The 20,306-nt window shown below is 51.1% G+C and overlaps 5 protein-coding genes across 6 annotated transcripts; 4 read left to right on the top strand and 1 right to left on the bottom strand.

Annotated features, from left to right (window-relative positions):
- Window positions 1–4,071: 4,071 nt before the first annotated feature.
- On the top strand, window positions 4,072–5,944 carry LOC100829299 (ribosomal RNA small subunit methyltransferase). The gene is made up of 2 exons (XM_003569997.4): window positions 4,072–4,491; window positions 4,979–5,944. Exons 1-2 carry the CDS (start codon window positions 4,184–4,186, stop codon window positions 5,736–5,738), a joined length of 1,068 nt encoding a protein of 355 aa, XP_003570045.1. The 5' UTR covers window positions 4,072–4,183; the 3' UTR covers window positions 5,739–5,944.
- A 714-nt stretch (window positions 5,945–6,658) lies between these two features.
- Window positions 6,659–9,439, top strand: LOC100839833 (FT-interacting protein 1). Its single transcript, XM_003572740.4, has 2 exons — window positions 6,659–7,804; window positions 7,911–9,439. The coding sequence occupies exons 1-2, from the start codon at window positions 6,879–6,881 to the stop codon at window positions 9,325–9,327; spliced, it is 2,343 nt and encodes a 780-aa protein (XP_003572788.1). The 5' UTR covers window positions 6,659–6,878; the 3' UTR covers window positions 9,328–9,439.
- Window positions 9,440–9,499: 60 nt separating this feature from the next.
- LOC100839529 (pentatricopeptide repeat-containing protein At5g39350) lies at window positions 9,500–11,717 on the top strand. Its single transcript, XM_003572739.4, has one exon. It carries the CDS (start codon window positions 9,525–9,527, stop codon window positions 11,508–11,510), a length of 1,986 nt encoding a protein of 661 aa, XP_003572787.2. The 5' UTR covers window positions 9,500–9,524; the 3' UTR covers window positions 11,511–11,717.
- A 136-nt stretch (window positions 11,718–11,853) lies between these two features.
- LOC100828999 (actin-depolymerizing factor 1) lies at window positions 11,854–14,126 on the top strand. 2 transcript variants are annotated; one of them, XM_003569996.3, is made up of 3 exons: window positions 11,854–12,044; window positions 12,145–12,410; window positions 13,637–14,126. In XM_003569996.3, the coding sequence occupies exons 1-3, from the start codon at window positions 12,042–12,044 to the stop codon at window positions 13,785–13,787; spliced, it is 420 nt and encodes a 139-aa protein (XP_003570044.1). In that variant the 5' UTR covers window positions 11,854–12,041; the 3' UTR covers window positions 13,788–14,126. The 2 variants fall into 2 exon arrangements, with proteins under 2 accessions (XP_003570044.1, XP_024317992.1); XM_024462224.1 differs by having other exon boundaries at window positions 11,854–12,410.
- A 751-nt stretch (window positions 14,127–14,877) lies between these two features.
- Window positions 14,878–16,014, bottom strand: LOC100839221 (putative cyclin-dependent kinase F-2). The gene has a single exon (XM_003572738.3). It carries the CDS (start codon window positions 16,012–16,014, stop codon window positions 14,878–14,880), a length of 1,137 nt encoding a protein of 378 aa, XP_003572786.1.
- Between the last annotated feature and the right edge of the window lie 4,292 nt (window positions 16,015–20,306).

The following is a 20,306-nucleotide window of genomic DNA, read 5'->3' as shown; positions in this document are numbered from 1 at the left end:
TGCAAATGTCCACTTGTGTGTGGATTTGTGTTTGATTTTCTGGCGAGTTGTGATGGATTTTTGGCTTGGTCGCCATGGTTGTCATCTTTTCGAGGCGAATTTCTGAAGATGATTTTGGCTAGGAGGTAACTGAAATACGAAGAGGTTTTTTTTATTTAGCAAGCAGCAGTATAGGGGATCTAGGCGATTGGACGGTCGAGATGGAGATAATTTGGAGAAATTGACGCTCGGACCTGTCGTAAGGCATGTGCCTTCATCTACTTGCGTTTATCCCAAGAAAAAAAAGAACGTATTTTTAGATCAAGAGGGTAGGTAACTTGGATCTGGGCCGGGTCTGTCTCGCGACGCGTGCGCTCCCGATTTTGGTTTGGGTGGATCTGGGCCTCATCGGTTTCACGCTTCCGTTTGGTTCGGCTGAATTAGGCCTGGTCGTTTTCGCGCTCGCGTCCGTTGAGAAACTGCGCGACTGGGCTGCTCGCGCCGCCATAGTTAGTTTCCTGCGCACGTTCGCGCCAACGCGATGCACACGCGTACGTTCGCGCTAGAAGCAATCGCGCGCCGACCAAAACCGTACGCACGGTCGCGCGTTAGTCCAGTCCTATAAAATCATTATATGGGTCGAGCCATAATCCTACGTGACGACGACCAAGTCAACAAACTCTAAGGATCAGTCAATTTGCCAATAAGGCATAGTCATGCCAACTAGACACCGGTCAAAGGAGTCAACAAGTCAAGCCTCTCATGACATGGCCAAAGGGGAAAGGAGCTTGAGTAGGGGTCAAGAAAGGTGTAGAAATTAGGCTTTTGGTCCATGGTCTGTACTTTTCCACTTGGTGCACACAAAAGATATGGACCAAGAATCACTTTTTATCACTTTGCCCTCACTTTTCTCTCTCACTCAAGGGTAGCCATGGTCTTTTGTCATGGACCCCTAGGCTATAAATCCCCCCCTTCCCAATGGGGGCATGTATCATTCACTCTCAACTTGAATAAGATCAAGGGGAGAGGGCTAGAGCAACCTAAGGAGCCTGCTCTCGAGTGCTTGGGTCGAGCCTAGTCTCGACTCGACCTCGGGGACGCACCTTAGGAAGCCTAGTTTCGAGATTTCAGGCCGTCTAGTATGGCCTCGACTCGAAGTAGAGGGATCGGGTTAGAGTCTTGAGGGTATCCCAACCTCGCTACTTGGGAAGACGAGTTCGGCCCAAGTCCGAGTCGGTCGCGAAAGATCTCTCGCTATAGGTGACTTGGTAAGACGAGTTCAGCCCAAGCACTTGACTAATGACCCCCTCGAAGTCTCTCATAACATAGGACTAAGTCGTACTCGCAGGGTCGACCGAACCTATTCAAAAAATATCGACGTGCCAATTTGTCTAAGTGTACGGCGACCTTTGCTACAAGGTCGGCGTACACGCCCTACGTACTATTCACGCACTTGTGCCATCGAGCATTGGCACCCCGAGGTATATTTTAAAACATTTTTTAATTTAAATAGTAAAGGGGATTTATATTTAAAAAATAAATTTCTATATTGCCTTTGTTTCTATATAGTACTTCCTCCTTTTCATAATACTTGTCTCAAATTTGCCCCAAAATGGATGTATATATTCCTAAAATACGTCTAGATACATGTAATATTTCGACAAAAATTACGGAACGGAGAGAGTAAGAGTTAAATGCACAGCGAGTCCTCAAAGTATTGGCGTGGTATCGTCTAGGTGCTAATTGTTTGAAAATGCAGTTTTAGGTCCTAAAGTACTTTAAGTGTGTCATTGGCGGCCCTAAGCACACCGGAGTAGGTCTGGCCTTCTCACGTGTCACGTTGACTAGCGACACCTCGGCTTCTAAGTTTTTGGCGGCAAAAACACCCGCCAGAAGTGGTTGCGCATTTATGCAAAAAAAAACTCCCACCATATAAAAGGAAAAGTCACCCCTTCTTCTTCCTCAGCTGGCCAAGATGCCCGTCTGCCTCTTTTTTCTCCTCTGCAGCAGCGAGCGCCCCAAAAGTTCCGCAACTTCGGGAAACTCGAGTGCGTCGTTGCCGAGTGGATCTGCAGGAGCGATGTTCCCTCTAATCAAATGCTCATGTTGCCAGGTGAGGAAGTCGATGAGGCGCGTCTCGAAGACTCTTGGCCGCGTCTTCTTCAAGTGCCCGAATCACAGGGTAAGCCTATTAGGGTTCGAACCTTATGTATTCTTGATTTAGATCTGCGTTTTTATTTGGATTTTTGTCCGATTTGTGCTCCAATTTTGAAATTTATTTCATTTTGCAGAAGGGGACTGAAGGGGCATGGGTACTGTGATTTTTTATTTTGAATAGAAGCATATGTGCACATAGACGAGCTTTTGCGCATAGTGATTGAAGCTCGTGAGAACGATAGGCTGGAAGAAGTGCAGCCGCTTACGCTTGCGGCCATTGCTTCCCACGGGGAGATGGCTGACGGTCTTGCAAAGAAGGAGAAGAAAGGGATTGCAGAGAAGAAGCCCATGGAGAATAATGACATTGTCAAGACGTTAGGCAGTGAAGAAATGCTTATGGAATTGAATGTAAATTGGGTCTGCTTGTAGGCATTGGAAGAAGTTAGTAGGTGTGTGTGTGTTTTGTTGTTGGCTGTTAATCTGTGTGCTGTTCTGAAACACTGAGTAGAATGTAATGGTTAATTATGTGCTTGAAATCTAAGCTGAAATTTGAATTTGTTTGAATTGTGAACTCTATTTTGCAACAATATTGATTGGATTACATCATAACTTGTAATGACAAGATTCCATGTAATAAGAAATGCAACAGCATTGACTAGACACATAACACTTAGATCACAGTTATTAAGTGCATACATATAGCACTTCAGCGCCTAACATAAAAGGCCAGGGCATAGACCAACACAATTCAAGGTTTCCATTACATTACTCCTCAACATGGTCATCATCATCCTTGTTAAACTCTCCGTCACTGTCAACTAGATCATCTCCAACTTGTCATCAACTTGACGATCAATCTGCTGCATCTTCTCCTTTCCTCTGTTGCTGCCCCTCCTATTCTTCCCAGGGTTGATCGTCACATCATTATAAAATGCAGGTAATGATGGACCAGATGATGGTTTCATGGGGCTCAATACTTCCGGCAAAGGAGGGGATCCAATTGTGCGGACGTCATCCATATTGATGTTATCAAAAAGATCTTGTTGGTCCACATACGACTTGAAATTAATGCTGAAACTTTGGAACCACTTGGGTCATCATCAAAGTGTTTTCGTCACGATCAATAATCCGCAATCCCTCATCAAATCCCTTTCCTAGAAGCAGCCAACAAACTTGAACCTTGTTAGGATCGTGGCCAAGCTAACCTAAGAAATCAGTTATCCAAAGAGGTGACCAAGTTTCCGTCTCAATATTATCAAAATGGTCCGCTCTACCGTCAACATAAGCCTTGTTTCTTCCAAATCCACAGAAAAAACCACAGTGATGTATCGTCACCGAGAACAGATCAAATGGGAGCTCTAACAGTGCAAAATTGGAAGATAAGTATCACAATCTAGAGCAGTCCCAACATATCGAGCAACAAAATACCAAACAAACGAAATCATCGACACATAACAAAGAGAGGGGACCGGATTAGGGTTCATAAAAGTGGAAATTTAGCTCAGAGGCTAACCGTATTGCGGCGGACGGTCACTTGGGCGTCGCCGGAGTGGAGCCATTACCCTGGATCGTCCATCTGATCGCCGCACCACCCCCTCGTCCCCCTTGCTGGCGGTTGCCCCCCAAACGTCAGTCCGTCGCTGCCAAAGCCGCACTCGCCGGTGGTTCCTGGGCTCGGGGTTTTTCCCCGGGGCTAGATGCAATTTTAACTCCCCTTTCTTAATCCTACGTGGCTGGTCAAAATGGATCAACGTGACACGTGGACAGGTCAGACCTGATCCGATGTGGTTAGGACCGCCGGTAACACACTTAAAGTACTTTTAGTACGTATAAAACTGCATTTTTAAACAATTAGGATTTAGATGACACCACGTAAATAAATGTTATGACCCGTTGTGCATTTAACTCTAAATAAGAAAAGAAAGTTCTTTTCTTAAAATCTCCAAAACCCTAGCCGCTCTTCTCTCTGTCCAATCCCAACCCGCGCGCCGCCCCTCATTTCATCCTTCTCCCCCGACAGCGGCGGCCGGAACCTGAGATCAACACCATGGCGGGCGGGAAGATCCAGAAGAAGCGGCAGGTCGGAGGCGGCGGCAGAGCGCGGCTGCAAGGCGGAATCCCGTTCGAGAAGTCCAAGGGCCAGCATATCCTGAAAAACCCGGCGCTGGTGGACTCCATCATCGCCAAGGCCGGCCTCAAGCCCACCGACACCGTCCTCGAGATCGGGCCCGGCACGGGGAACCTCACCAAGCGCCTGCTCGAGGCCGGCGTCAAGGCTGTCGTCGCCGTCGAGCTCGACCCGCGGATGGTTCTCGAGCTCAGCCGCCGGTTCCAGGGCCACCCCCTCTTGGCCCATAATGATTGGATTTTGCAAATAGGTCAGTGCTGGGTACTGCTGCTGTACTCTAATGTGCTCACTCTGCAAAATTCTAATGTGTTTGCTCCGCGAAAAGGCTGCCTTTTTTACTGTATTGTGGTACTAGAGCAAGTCTAATTTGCCGTTTGATATTTGCAGTGGAAATTATTTTCAGTGGGTTTTACTGTAATTGGTATGTAGTACTAGCCGAAATGCCCGTGTAATTGGTATTTTCGGTGGGTTTTACTGCATGGCTGATCATGTAATAGTAACATAGGGTAGCATTTGTGTCTGACGATAATTAGAATGGTCAAGATATGCAAAATAGGACTAGTGTATAGCGATGAATAAATGTTTTAGCGCCAATGACTAACAGGAGGGTAGGAGATGAAACGAGAAACAGTTATGCTTATCCAATCCACTCTTTCATGTATCAACAGTTTTGATGTGAACCAAAATTATGTTAATGAAAACTATTATTCTTGTGATGCAGGTTATCCAAGGAGATGTGCTTAAATGTGACCTTCCGTACTTTGATATCTGTGTGGCAAACATCCCATACCAGATTTCGTCTCCCCTTACATTCAAGCTTCTGTCACACCCCCCAATCTTTAGGTGTGCTGTGATCATGTTTCAACGTGAATTTGCCATGAGACTTGTTGCACAGCCTGGAGACACTCTCTACTGCCGTCTATCAGTGAACGTGCAGCTCCTATCTCGTGTGTCACATCTGCTGAAGGTTGGGCGAAACAACTTCAGGCCACCACCCAAGGTGGATTCTTCAGTTGTGCGCATCGAGCCCAGGAAGCCCCTCCCTCCCGTCAGCTTCAAAGAGTGGGATGGACTTGTGAGGGTTTGTTTTAACCGGAAAAACAAAACTCTGGGTGCCATTTTCAAGCAGAAGCGTGTTCTTGAGTTGCTAGAGAAGAATTACAAGACAATGCAGTCTCTCCAACTTGCTCAAGATTCAGAAATGGGTGAGGAAAAGATGTCACCAGATGATGTCGCGGTGCTGGCTAATATGGTCGAGGACCTGAGCATGGAGACCTGCGATGAGAAAGAAGACGATGAAATGGAAATGGACGATGCTGACATGGCAGGAGATGGCCGAGCTAGCCTCAAAGAAAAGATTATGGGGACATTGCAGCAGGGTGATTTTGCAGACAAGAGATCTTCCAAGCTGAGCCAAGTTGATTTCTTGTACTCGTTGTCTCTGTTCAACAAAGCCGGAGTACATTTTTCTTGAGGGACTGCTTGACGCTTGAGATGAATCTTGAAGAAATTATTTTCTTTGGTTTATGTTATGCAAGTCCTCCATGTGCTATTGTGCTTTGTAGAGAAATCTTACTGCATGGATTTTGTCACAGTTTTGGGTAATTCGATAGTTGTAAGGAATGGAGTTCAATTTAATGGTGCCTAAATATATATATCCTCACGTCTTGTTTTATTTCAGTCGGCTGCTGCAAATTAGCATTTGTGTTATTTTTGTGTTGTGCATTGTGAGTAATAGTTTAATGATCATTGGCTGGCTGGGCCTGATTATTAGACGTGCTGTGCTTGTAGTGCAACGTTGCTGGAGCGTTGGGATCTCCTTTCCTACTCAGTTAACGGAATTCTGCTGTGTACTCCATTCCCAACGGTTACGTTGCTTGTTGTTTCTCCCCTTTTACAGAACTGATATATGGGGTCACTATCTGTGGCTTCGGTACCCTGGTACCGATATTTCGAAGTGCAAATAGATACCAAAGCCACAGATAGTGTTATCCTCGATTCTGTATTTCAGGGATCAAGCTACGGCAGGTCTCTTGCACTTGTGGGAATCCAAGACCATCCAAGAGTGCTGCAAAAAGGGCATTGAAAAGCAAAAGTTTGGATCACATCGGACTGATGTCCCTGCTGGCATCCACCTCATCAAGCAAGCAAAATTCAACGAACCCTCCAAAGCAACGAATCCCTTAAGTGGGTCATAAAACTTGGGTTGGATAGACTGGCCCGAACTTGAAACTGCCAAACATTACGCGCCAACATGGCCGTTAATCTTAGTTGACCAACACGTACCAATTAACATGCTTTAATTTGCCTTTTTCTGCTGAAGTCATGCAGCAACATGCTTTAATTTGCCTATTTCCTCACACATCCTCACCCTTCACAACTAATCTCAGTAGATCAACAACGTCCCAGAGCGAACACACCAACCATGTCGATCACCAACCCATGCATTGCATGCACTCAGCTGGCACGACGTCACGGCCGTTTGGTGGCCAGATCGGAGAAACGCACATAAGAGCGAGCGGCCTCCTCACTGATCATTCTATCAGGCTATCAGCATATCGCTGTTGATCCGTGTTCTGACCCGGCCGGAGCGCAGCTAGCGTTAACAACGGCCATGGCCTCCGGCGTCTTGCCGAGCTGGTTTGGCCGTTTCGGTCCACAGCCGCCATACGACGAGTTCGGGATCAAGGAGACGAGGCCACGCCTCCCCGGCGGGCGGACCGGGGGTTACGACCTGGTGGAGAGGATGGAGTACCTCTACGTGCGCGTCGTCAAGGCGCGTGAGCTCCGGTGGGGCGGCGGCGAGTTCGACCCGCTGGCGGAGCTGAGGCTCGGGAGCTACTCCTGCACGACGCGGCACATCGAGAAGACCGTGGCGCCCGAGTGGAACGACGTGTTCGCCTTCTCCAGGGAGCGTGTCCAGGCGTCGTTCCTGCACGTGGCCGTCCGCGGCCGGGGCTTCGCCGAGGGGGACTACGTCGGGAGCGCGCCCCTCGACCTGGCGGACCTCCCCGTGCGCGTGCCGCCCGACAGCGCGCTGGCCCCGCAGTGGCACCACGTCTTCGACCGGAACGGGGAGCGCGCCGGGGAGGTGATGCTGGCCCTGTGGATCGGGACGCAGGCCGACGAGTGCTTCCCGCTGGCCGTGCACGCGGACTCGGCGTTCGCCGTGGACGCCGACCTGGCCACGCACATCCGCTGCAAGCAGTACGCCGTGCCCCGGCTGTGGTACGTGCGCGTGAACGTCGTCGAGGCCCGCGACGTGGTCTTCGCGGACAAGACCCGCGCCGCCGGCCAGCTCTTCGTGCGCTCGCGGATATCCACGCAGGTGCTCAGGACCAAGACGTGCGCCTCCCGGCTGCCCTCCTACGGCTGGAACGAGGACCACCTGTTCGTCGCCGCCGAGCCGTTCGAGGATCACCTGACCATCTCCGTGGAGGACCGCGTCGAGGTCGATAAGGAGGAGGTCATCGGCCACGTCCACATTCCCTTCACGGAATTCGAACGCCGGTGGGACACACGCCCGATCCGCCCAAGATGGTAAGTAAGCGCATTTCGTTCGCGTAACCACTCATCGACCATGTTGCGTTTAGATCGTTTTTGTTGTTCATAATTGGTTGTTGCGCTAATACTGCTGGATCGGCAGGTACAATTTGCTGCAACCGGAAGGAGCCACGAAAATCGAGAAATTCTCTACCAAGATTTGCGTCCGGCTCTGCCTGGAAGGCGGGTACCGAGTGCTGTCAGAGCCTATCCACTACTTGAGCGACGTCCGCCCTGCGGCGAGGGAGCTGTGCCACAGGCGGCCGCCCATCGGCCTCGTGGAGCTCGGCATCCACAACGCGTTCGGGCTGAGCGCCCTGCGCGCGCGCAACGGGCGGGGCTCCTGCGACGCCTACTGCGTGGCCAAGTACGGCGCCAAGTGGTTCCGCACGCAGACCGTCATCGACAGCCTCGCGCCGCGGTTCCACCAGCAGTGCTTCTGGGAGGTGCACGACCACTGCACCGTGCTCACCGTCGCCGTCTTCCACAACTGCCAGATCGGCGAGAAAGGCGGCCTCGCGACCGGCGACCCCGTCAAGGACGTGCTCCTCGGCAAGGTGCGCATCCGGCTGTCCACGCTCGAGACCGGCCGCGTCTACACGCACGCGTACCCGCTCGTGTCCCTCCACGGTGGCGGCATCAAGAAGATGGGGGAGCTCCACCTGGCCGTGCGCTTCTCGGCCACATCCACGCTGGGCCTGCTCCAGACGTACGCGCAGCCGCACCTGCCGCCGATGCACTACCACTGCCCACTCTCCGTGGTGCAGCAGGAGACGCTGCGGCGCGAGGCGGTGGCGCTCATCGCGCACCGGCTGGGCCGGATGGACCTGCCGCTGCGCCGGGAGTGCGTCGAGCACCTCTGCGAGGCGCACGCGCTGCGGTGGAGCATGCGCCGCAGCAAGGCGCACTTCTTCCGCATCATGTCCGCGCTCGCGCCGCTCTTCGCGGCGCTCAAGTGGTTCGTCGACGTCTGCCACTGGAGGAACCCGGTGACCACGGTGGCCGTCCACATCATCTACGCCATGCTCGTGTGCTGCCCAAACCTCATAATGCCCACCTTCTTCCTCTACAAGTTCTGCATCGGCCTGTGGAACTACCGGCGCCGGCCCAGGCACCCGTGGCACGTCGACACCAAGGTGTCGCACGCCCACACGGCGCACCCGGACGAGCTGGACGAGGAGTTCGACGAGTTCCCGACGGCGCGGCACCCGGACGTCGTGCGCATGCGATACGACAGGCTGAGGAGCCTCGGGGCGCGGATACAGGAGATGGTCGGCGACGTCGCGGCGCACGTCGAGCGAGCGCGCTGCGTCATGACCTGGCGGGACCCCCGCGCCACCACTGTGTACCTTATGGTTTGCCTGTGCCTTGCTGTCATCACGTTCGCCGCGCCCTTCCAGGCGGTGGCGCTGCTGACGGGGTTCTACCTGATGCGGCACCCGAGTCTCCGGCAGAGGCTGCCCGATGTGCCAGCCAACTTCTTCCGGCGCCTCCCCTGTAAGGTCGATTGCCTGCTTTAATCGGGGCATATTCTGTTTTCTCCAAAGTTTCGATTGCTGTTAACTGTGTACGGTTGCGGTTTGCCGCACGGTTGCAATTACAACTGGTCAATATAAGTCAACTACTTGCGCAGATTGCAGTCAGTTCTAATTTTTTCCGAGAAACTCTTTCCTCCGGTCGATTCTTTCCAAACATCCCCTACTTTCTCTGTTCCTGAATGAAACCCAGCCCGTTTGTCCGGCAATGCCTCGCCCTCCTCCACTCCAAGAACTCGATCCCGTTCGCTCCCACTACCACCGCCCAGCTTCACGCTGTCCTCCTAACGTCAAGCAATCTCCATTACCGCAGCCTTTATCCCCTCTTCATGTTGTACTGTGCATGCGACCGCCCTTCCAGTGCTCGCAAGCTGCTCGCGCAAATGCCTCAACCAGTACCGGTCTCTTTGGCTAACTCCCTCCTCCGCTCCTACACAGGCCTCGGCCATTACCGAGAGGCCGTCGCTCTTTACTCGGGGATGCGGTCCTTCGACCACCTGACCTTCCCCTTCGCCGCCAAGGCCTGCGGCGGGCTCCGCCTCAGCCGCCATGGGCGTGCCGTGCACTGTCGCGCGCTCGCCGCTGGCTTCGGTGATGACACATACGTGCAGAATGCACTAATTTCCATGTACATGGGCTGTGGTGATGTTGCCGCAGCGGAAGCGGTGTTTTGCGCGATGCAGAACCGTACAGTTGTTTCATGGAATGCGGTGATTGCTGGTTGCGTCAAGAATGACTGCGCAGAAAGGGCATTAGAGGTGTTTGGCGAGATGGCTGGTGATGGTACGGAGATAGACCGTGCCACCGTTGTGTCTGTACTGCCAGCTTGTGCGCAAGCCAAGAACTTGAGCATTGGGAGAGCTGTGCACCAGTTGGTTGAGGAGAGAGGCTTGGCGGACTATGCTGCGGTTAAGAATGCCTTGATCGATATGTACGGGAAGTGTCGGAACTTGGAGGGTGCACGAAAGGTGTTTGATGACCATAAGTATGATAAGGATGTCGTTTCTTGGACGGTGATGATTGGCGCGTATGTGTTGAATGACCATGTGGAGGAGGCCTTTGCTCTTGGTCATGAAATGCTGATGACCAGTGGTGCACCATGGCCCAATGGAGTGACCATGGCGTATCTGCTTTCAGCTTGTTCTAGACTGTCAGGGAGGCATGCCAAGTGCATGCATGCAATGTGCATTAGACTTGGGCTTGAATCAGACATCATTGTTGAGACTGCACTTATGGATGCTTATGCGAAGTGCCATAATATGAAGATGATGGAGTTGACACTTGAGAATGGTTCACGGCGGACAGAAACCTGGAATGCAACTATCTCTGGTTATACTCACAATGAACAGGAGAAGAAAGCTATAGAATTGTTGAAGCGAATGATTGCAGAATCGGCACGCCCAGACTCTGCAACAATGGCAAGCATCCTCCCAGCATATGCAGAATCTGCGGACGTGAGACAAGCAACAAATATCCACTGTTACTTGCTGACTCTCGGATTTCTTCGGAGCACAGAGATCACTACAGGTTTAATCAATGTGTATGCTAAGGCAGGTGACTTGGATGTGTCATGGTCACTCTTCGACGGGCTACCTGAAAAGGATGTTGTTGCCTGGACCACCGTCATCGCCGGGTACGGTATGCACGGACAAGCCCAAACTTCCATCCTACTATACAACAGGATGGTGCAGTTGGGGGTGAAGCCGAACACCGTGACCTTTGCCTCCTTGCTGTACGCTTGTAGCCATGTCGGCATGGTGGATGAAGGCCTTCAACTGTTTGAGGACATGCGTGGCATTCATGGCGTGATGCCAAACGCCGATCACTACTCGTCCCTGGTTGACATGGTAGGGCGTGCCGGGAGGATCGAGGAGGCCTACCGCCTCATTGAAGATATGCCACTTGAGCCGAGTACATCGGTATGGGGTGCTCTGCTTGGTGCTTGTGTTCTACACAAGAATGTGAAGTTTGGGGAGGTTGCAGCGAAGCATCTCTTTGAGCTTGAGCCGAAGAACACAGGGAACCACGTGCTTCTTGGGAACATATATGCTGCAGCTGACAGATGGAGCGATGTTCAGGATGTCCGGAGAAGGATGGCTGAGAAGGGTCTAAGCAAAGAATCGGGATCTAGTTTGGTTGAGTCAAGGTCTGTACATGCACTATGCTGAACAACAATCTGACAGAAATTAAGCCTTGTACTTCTATAAGCTAGACCAAAGCGATTCTTCTTTGATTGTATATATACCAGCAGTTGGGAAACTTGCATTAAAATTCTCTGAAGCTAGTGAGTACGTACTCTTCACTTTGTAAACAGGAGAAATTAGAGCAGAGGCACATGTCAAATATACATGACACGGTAAAAGACAGAGTAAATACGCACCATGTTGTTTTGGGGGCTGTCTGTTACAGGGACGGGTGGTAGCGCGCATGCTGGTTTCTGGTTCTCACACAACGAGGAGGGGACGTGCTTGGTCAAATGCCCCTCCGAAAGTTGTGGAACCATGCAGGCCTCCATCTGCATCGACCACCCAATCCCTCCCTATATTTTGCCTCCTCCCTCCTCTCTTTCAGGCCTTCAAATCTTGCCCCTGTTTGCGCTTCTGCACATCCCCTCCCCTCCTTCCCTCTCCCCCTAGCCACGGTCTGTTTGTTCTCAACCGAAGAAGAGAAGGAAGGAAGGAAGAAAGGGAGTATCAATCATGGTGAGTACAGCCCGATCTCTTCCTTTCAGAATGTTGATCGAGAATTGTTCCTTTAAAGGGTCGTTTATGTTAATATTCTACGGGGATTCCTTGTTGGAAGTCGAATTCTGCGTCTGGAATGGCCGTTTGCGACGAATGCAAACACAAGTTCCAGGACCTTAAAGCGAAGAGGAGTTTCCGCTTCATTGTGTTCAAGATCAACGAGAAGGTGCAGCAGGTGGTGGTGGACAAGGTTGGGCAGCCTGGTGAGAGCTATGATGATTTCACAGCCTGCTTACCTGCTGATGAGTGCCGCTACGCGGTGTTTGATTTTGACTTCGTCACTGATGAGAACTGCCAGAAGAGCAAGATCTTCTTCATTTCCTGGTAACAACTAACATCTATCAACTCTCCATATGACATGTGTTTTTCGTTTATTTTTATGATCATAGAGGATCCATTCCCATGGTACATTTCAGTTATCGAGGTTTTCGTTCTATCATATAAAGGCATTGCTGCTCTAAACTTTTTCAATTTTGGACGAGATTCAATCTGAAATTGTGAACAGATCGCTTATGCATGTTGGATCAATGCAGTTCTGCATTTACTTAGATCATTTGTCTTCCACGGCTAAGAAATATAATGCAGCACACCCTTTGCCACTTCTTGTCGAGCAAATTGACACATCTTATCCATTATCAGTGAAAAAGCAGAAATGTATTTCATATACTGATGAGCAAATTCTAGAATTTTGTTAAATCCGCTTGCAAAGGAACCGAAAAGAGACTTGCTACTAGCTTATTTAGCACAAGAAAATGGAAGCACAGATCTACATTAGGAAAAATGATACGATACATCTTTTTTTTTTTACCAGTATGATACGACACATCTTTGTGCCTTTTAGAGTATTTACTTGGTATGGCGTCTCTTAGATTTGCCACTTGAATACATATACTTATATTTGTTCACTTTTATGCAAATCTTTCAGTTTGTTCAGGTAAACATGTATGGCCAACGAATATGAGCCCTACAATCCTTTACCAATTACGTTATAAGGATGACATGACATGACAGTAGATTTTCATGATTAAAAACGAAAATTCTGAATCCATCTTACAGCGAGTGTTTAACAGAGTAGAGGACAACCTCAATTGTAACTAATAAAGCTAAGGGCCTTACCGACAAAATTGAGAGTAGATGAACAGTGTGGGGCAATATCGGAATGGCCTAATGTTTGCTCCCCACAGGGTCTGTTTTTTCTTGGGATTCCAAGAAATTGATATGTAGTTTTTAATTCAACTTTATGTTACAGATGCTAACAGCAAGGAAGGAAGACTTGCCTTGATCTTTTTTTCCTATTATTATAGTGCCCATTTATCAGCATGCCTTCAGATTATTAGTACTCCAAAAAGGTCACAGGCTATTTCATCTGACAGCTGCTCCCTGATTTCAGTAATGTTGAGTCTTGAAATTGAATAACTGGCACTGATATCGTAAAGAAGATCCTAAGTCCTTACGCCATGATCGTGTAAATGCACAACGCAACAGAACTGCATCCTGTTATTTTCTGCTGAAAACCGAAGTGTTTCATCCCACTCTCTGCACTTGTGCAGGGCTCCTGACACATCAAGGGTGAGGAGCAAGATGCTGTACGCGAGCTCCAAGGACCGCTTCAAGAGGGAACTGGAAGGTATCCAGGTGGAGCTACAGGCAACTGACCCGAGCGAGATGAGCATGGACATCGTAAAGGCGCGAGCCCTCTGAAAGAAACCCAAGCCCCAGTTACTACGTACACCCACACCCACCATGGAGCAGAGGACGTTCATCTGCACCGGCTCCTGTTCTGCAGTTCCTTCCCATCCATTTTACCTGTCATTCTTATTCCTGGAAGCAAAGTGTTGCGTTCTGTGTGAGACTGTATGCCGTTTTCATTCTTCTTCTTTTCCGCCGTGTTTGGTGCCATAGTCTCTGTTACTGCTGTAAACTAGAACATATTTGCATTTGATGCCAGGTGTGAAGCCTAATGTACCTAGGTAATCACCGAATTTTCACACACACACACAAAAAAAATGATTTTGTCTCATCAATATTTGCCCTTATGCATGTCTTTTCCAATATTGTGTGCAAGGCTTCCAATAATTGTCTTTCTTTTTTATCAGGAACTTGCTATTTCAACATATCTATATTTTTTGAGCGGCACTAACAGACAACTGTTATACTTAACACATGGATCAACTTGAGATGTAATCATAAGTTTTTGACGGTATCTAGCTGGAACACGCAGCGAAACGTTGATACAGATATAACACGTTGATCAGCACGGGTCCATATAATGGACGGCCGTGGAGGCTCCCTTCGGTATCCCTTGTATTGCTTTTAATATATAATAGAATAGATGAATCGGATTGAGATGTAATCATAAGTTTTTGACTGCATCTGGCTGGAACAACCGGCTCTTCCTGAATCCTTGATTCAAGGATAAATAATTTCCTTCAGCTATCATATAGTGGAGAGGGACTGCGTCCTGTTCGCATACCCGAAATAACAACAAATAAGCAAATGGTCGTTTCAAATGCAAAACATGTTTTCGAGACAGCAGGGGACACACAAGCATCAAGCATGCAAGGGCAAAGGGTAAATTCATTTCCCCTGAATAACTGTACCAGTACATTACAACGTTTACAATTTCACGAAAGCTGAAGCAGAGTCAACCACTCTGCAATCTGCACCAGTACATTACAACGTTTACAATTTCTGAAGCTCTAGCTTTTAAACATGGATCAACCCTAGCAGAATTACACAAGCTGCTTCTTCCATGTCGCGGGCGGGAAGCATGATATCAACCCTAGCAGAATTACACATTGGCGGCAGCGGACGACGACGATGCGAACCAGGGGAGCTCGAGTGCGGCTTCCGCCGTCAGCCTCTCGTCAGGGTTGCACGTGAGAAGGCCGTTGAGGACCTCAAACCCTTCATTGGACAGCATCTCCGGAGGGAACAGCTCGCGCAGCCTGCCGTGCTTCTCCAGTTGCAGCTGCGTCATCACGTTGGCGAGCGGCAGGGACGAGAACCCCGGCCACGTGGCGTCGTCCGGCATGCCCAGCAGGCGGAAGATGCTCCGGAGGTAGGCGACGTCCTCGAAGTACTGGCCCCGCGGGCAGCTCTCCACTTCGCGCCTCAGCAGTATCTCCCCGGCGACGAGCTCCGCCATGACGCAGCCGAGCGACCACGTGTCGGCGACGGCGTCGTAGTCGAGCTTCCCCATGAGCATCTCCGGCGCCCGGTACAGCATCGTGCCGACCTGGTTGTGCGGCGGCCACTGGGACGCGGACAGGGCCAGCCCGAAGTCGCAGATCTTCAGGACGACCGCTTCTTGATCTTGGTCTTGTTCCCCGCCGTCGTGTTGCGCGATGAGGATGTTGCCTGGCTTGATGTCGCGGTGGATGACGCCGCGGTCGTGCATCCCCTTGGCGCCCGTCAGGAGCTGCCGCATGAAGGCGCGCACGGTGGCCTCCGGGAGCGGTGAGCGCCTCTCGTGCAAGAAGTCCAGGAGGCTCTGGCGCCCGACGTGCTCCATGACGAGGCCGAGCTCGCCGTTGGCGGGGTCGCGCACGAGGCAGCGGAAGCCGACGACGTGAGGGTTCCCGACGCACGCCTCGAGGAAGCGCGCCTCCTGCAGCAGCTCCCGCGGGTCGACGGGCGGCGCGGGCTCCTTGGTGTCGTCGTCGTCGTCGTCGTCCGGGGGGAGGAGGAACTTGATCGCCACGGTTTCGCCCGTGGCCTTGTGGCGGCCCTCGAAGACGACGCCGTAGGTGCCCTGGCCGAGGATCGACGTCTGCTTGTACTCGTCGAGGCTGCCGTAGGTGGGCTTGGTGATCGTGCCGCGGCTGGTTCTTTTCGCGAACCTCGTCTTCTTGGCTTCAGGTTCGGGCCGTTCGGCGGCCTGGGCCTGGCCGGAGAGGACGGCGGCCGGGCGCTTGCGGACGGCCATCGCGCTGAAACCAAACTGTCGTGGAGCGCGCGCGCCCGGAAGGTGGATGTCTCGGCGAGATCTGGAGGACGAGGAGTCGAGGAGGCGCGCGGTGGGAAGGTGATGGCGAGGGGGGAGAACTGGCGGTACGAATATATAGCGATCAGCTGTCCTTCGGGCTAGCTCGACTACGAACAAGTGTTTATCGATCGGGCTCGGATTCAGAAGTCAGAAGTAGCCGAATTCGAGTCGGTGACGGACTGACGCCTGACGGTGTTCGTGTGTTTCGGTTCTTCGCCTCTTCGGTTTGCTGTCGGATTCGTCGACGTACGGTGGCTGCGAAGTGGGCCCAGTTCCATAAAGTCAAAGTCTGTTTCAAAGCTCGAACTCGTAAAAGAAGTCTGAAAGTAACCTCATCTTTTCGATCCCATAATTTCAAACCTGGATCTCCTAAGAGCATCTCGCATCCCTCAAAGCTATCTCTACTATTTGGAAGATATGGACATCTTCTTCTCAAATTCATCGTACAATGACATACCCCAAACGGATAAAATGTCCTGTTTGTCCGGTCGTAGCCCCCAAAGTTACACCAAATTTGAGAGAGGTTTGGAGTGTCCGGACAACAACTTCCGCCCGTCCGTGTCCGACCTGACCCACAAGACAGAGTCACAGCTCTCTCTCTCTCGTCTCGCTCGATCCCATCTTTCTACCTCTTCCTGCTCTCGTCTCCCTCCCTCCTCTGCGAGCGACTGCTGGACGCGAGGGAGGCAGCCGGCCGCGGGGCGGCTGGAGGCATGGCGCCCAGGCGGCATAGGAGCTCGCAATGGCCGGGTCCTGGCAGAGGAAGACGAGGATCTTGGCGAGGGCCACCACGCCGGCGGCGGGCGTGCGCAGGGCGAGCAAGACAGCAGGAGGAGGGCGTGTCCAGGGGATCTCGAGTCTGCAGCGGGCGGCGGGCGCGAGCAAGTTTCTGCTCCTGCGGGTCGTTGGTCTCGTCGCAATTGCCACCCCTCCGGCAAGGAGGAGGAGGTGGGCGCGCCGGCGCAGATGGAGGAAGAGGTGGCGGCGGTGCGGGGCGCCCCGGCCTAGAGCGGGCAGGAGGAGGCGGAGGGCGTGCCGGCCTAGAGCGAGGTGGGGGCGGGCGCGCCGGCACAGAGGGTAGATGAGGCGGAGGGCGCGCCGGCCCAGAGCAGGAGGAGGAAGGGGGTCGGGGCGGGGCGCCGGCGTAGAGGGAGGAGGCGGCGGGGGCTCGCGCCGACCAGGAGGTAGGAGGAGGAGGAGGAGACGGCAGTGCCTGCCGGCGTAGAGGAAGGAGGAGGGCGGCCGCGGCACAGGTCGGCCGGAGGCGGGGAAGAGGGGGTGGACAGAGGCGAAGAGTTCTTCGCAGGAGATAAAAAGGAAAAATGGAAAAAATTTAGGAGAAGATTTGGGGGACACCATTGGATGAGCAGGGTGGACACAGGGCGGACATATGTCCGTTTGGCCCCCCAAATGGACAAACAGAGGACGTTTGGGAGAGAAATTTGGAGGATCTCATTGTCCCGGCGGGTTTTTCTAATGAACTCGTTTGCCAACTTGGGACCATGGTGTGGCAGGGATAAGGAACCTGGGGCCCATATGTCATAGAGGCCCACCATCTAGAGCAGAGGAAAGAAGGGGAAAAGAGAACCGACAAGGAGGAAGAACGGTGATGGGAAGCCGGCGGTGCCTCGCCCGCAGCCGCTGCGGCCATGGTGCTGGTGCAGGAAGCCGTGTCGCCCGCATGCTCCTCTGCCCCCACCCTCCTCCCACTGCAGCACTGCCGCACTCCCCCGTACAGCCCCGGGAGGGACCCGAGTGCTCTACGAGGCCGCCGGCACCGTAGGAGGAGGATGGGTCGGCGAGCCAGACGCTAATCTTACCGTCTTGGTGGCCCCTAAATATGCGACCGTCGTCGGGGGAGATGACAATGGCCTTGACGAGGCCACTGCCGCAGTGGAACCCGGCAAACTCGCGCCGCCCGCGCCACAAGCCCGCGTTCTGACTTGGAGTCCGTGCCTGTGTAGAGCAGGCCGCCCGAGGCTTGTCATCAGCGACGACAGCGGTGAGAGCACGTCGTTGGAGGAAGAGGAAGAGGGTGACTTGGCCGCAGCCACCGCCGGTTGCACACCGGCGCGAGTGCCCGCCAGCTGCGGAGCCACCGACATCTTCAAAGCCAGGTTGGCGCCGACGGGAACGGGCGCCTCAAACCGCTCGACAAAATGCCGAACTCAGTCTCCCTCTATCAGCTTGCTTGTGGTACTTCTCGTGGGCTATGAAAGATGGGGCCAAGACTCTTTATCCCTTCCAGTGCCATCATCCGAACTGGGCAAACGAGTTCACAAGGAATACCCACCGGGATTAGCCGGGATTAGCCGGGATTGTGAGGTTGAGGTTGAAATTCAAGGATTAGAAAGTTGGGGTTTTCATCATACTACGTTTACGAGTTCGAGGTTTAAAACGGATTTCTCTCTTGTTGGTTGCGGTTTCGTCACCTTGCGTGCGCCAACACCTTGGCTTGTGAAGGAAGTAGTCCGAAAAAAAACGGGGACCCCAATCCCGAGCTTGGCCAATGGCCACAGATGATGCTGCTACCCTATTGTTCTTTTACTAAAAACAATCTAAGACTACTGCAAATAATCCGAGTTAAAAAAGGGATTGTAACTATTATCATCATTTTAGAACAAGTCGTGGAAAGTGCTGTAAACCTTATATTATCGAAAATGCTAAGTGTCACTCGCTGAACCACTCTCTGTATGCTATTGGATGGGAATCTGTTAGGATACAAAATGACTTCATCACAGGTTGATTGTTGACTAGGCTCAAACAGCCACAAGTGAAGTTTTAGCCTATCAAAAACAGCCACAAGGCCAGTGCTTGTGAAAAATTGATCTCAACCTCGTCCAACGACTAAGATTGCTCTTTTGTTATAGCTAGAAGGGAGAAGAAGAAAACCCTAGCCACCATATCTTCAAAGTGTGGCTACCATTGTGAGAGAGCAAGAGTGAAAAAGAGCGCAACACTTGAGAAGAGAGGAAGAAGAAGAAGAAGCAAGAGGTGATTTTGTTTAGATTGGTGGCTCCGGACCGGGTTGTCTTCAAGCTGATCATTAGAGGTTCAAACATGCTTAGATTGGCTCCAAACTTTGTGAGTTTGTTCCTTTGAGATCTTCGATCTGGTTGGCTTGTTTGAGTGTTGAGCCAGTGGAGCATCGGATTTGAGAGGGGTTTCCTTAGTTACTACTGTTTTGGTAGACGAACAGTCTAGGTAGACAAATGGTGTCCGACTGCGCTAAAATTTGGAGGTCTTGTTGGGAACTCGTGGATCTATTTGTTGCCAAATTTTGCGTTGTTTGGATCGCCAGTTTAAGAATAGTTCACATAATACTGAAAGAGACATAAACTATGTTAACTCTATTTTGCCGTTGTTCTACCTCTCACGGTTGTTGTTGTGATTACTGGTTGGTGATGTCATGAGTGTGGTGTATATCTCTAGATGTTTTGGAGAAGATTCTTGTACCCATTTGCTCATAGTTTTAGTGTGGTGTATATCTCTACATGCCTAATTTACATGATGCTTTTTCCAAGATTCCTATAGTTATAGTTATCATGTTAGATCCTGTTTTTGTTGCGGGTACATTCTCTTTTTTGAAAAAAAAAACATATTTTTGTTGGTGTTGAAGAAAACATATTAGATCATCTTGGAAGTAGACTATTTTGGCAGAAAATACCAATTGGAAAAATGGCCCTCCATTTGCCAACCAAAGGACTAAGGAGGTTCGGTCGTAAGTTACTCCGTAGCTTTGTGCTATGAACACCGGCTTATTAAAGTGCAGTAGTATAATGTAAAAACAAGTTTTGAAATGTGGTACTCCGTACTCCTTCTGATCCATAACAGTGTCTGAATTTAATACAAAGTTGTATTGTACTAAATTCACGACACTTAAAATATCTGTAATAAAAACGATGCCACAATATTTCTAATTTCAGAGGAGTTATTCATGTCCATGTACCTGTCATGTGAATTCTAAAAATTCCATCTAAAGTACTATATATGTTTTTCTCCGGTTGCTCAGCCGAAACAAAATAATAACTAGGGTAACTAAAGACTCGGAATGTCGTTAGGATATGAGTGTGAACTGTAACCGAACGCTGGTTTCTTTGATGTACAGGGCCAATGGAGGTAGGCACAACTGGCCAGACGATTTGATCCAACGACAGCTATTTCTTGGTCCGACCCAGCGTCTATCCACAGAAGTGACGGCGATACACAGTTCTAGCCTTCTAGGTCTAAAC

The sequence above is a fragment of the Brachypodium distachyon genome, chromosome 3 (assembly GCF_000005505.3).
Source record: "Brachypodium distachyon strain Bd21 chromosome 3, Brachypodium_distachyon_v3.0, whole genome shotgun sequence".
In the NCBI taxonomy this organism is placed as follows: Eukaryota; Viridiplantae; Streptophyta; class Magnoliopsida; order Poales; family Poaceae; genus Brachypodium; species Brachypodium distachyon.
The sequence above is the reverse complement of the archived record's forward strand: the minus strand, read 5'-3'. Positions and strand labels throughout refer to the sequence as shown.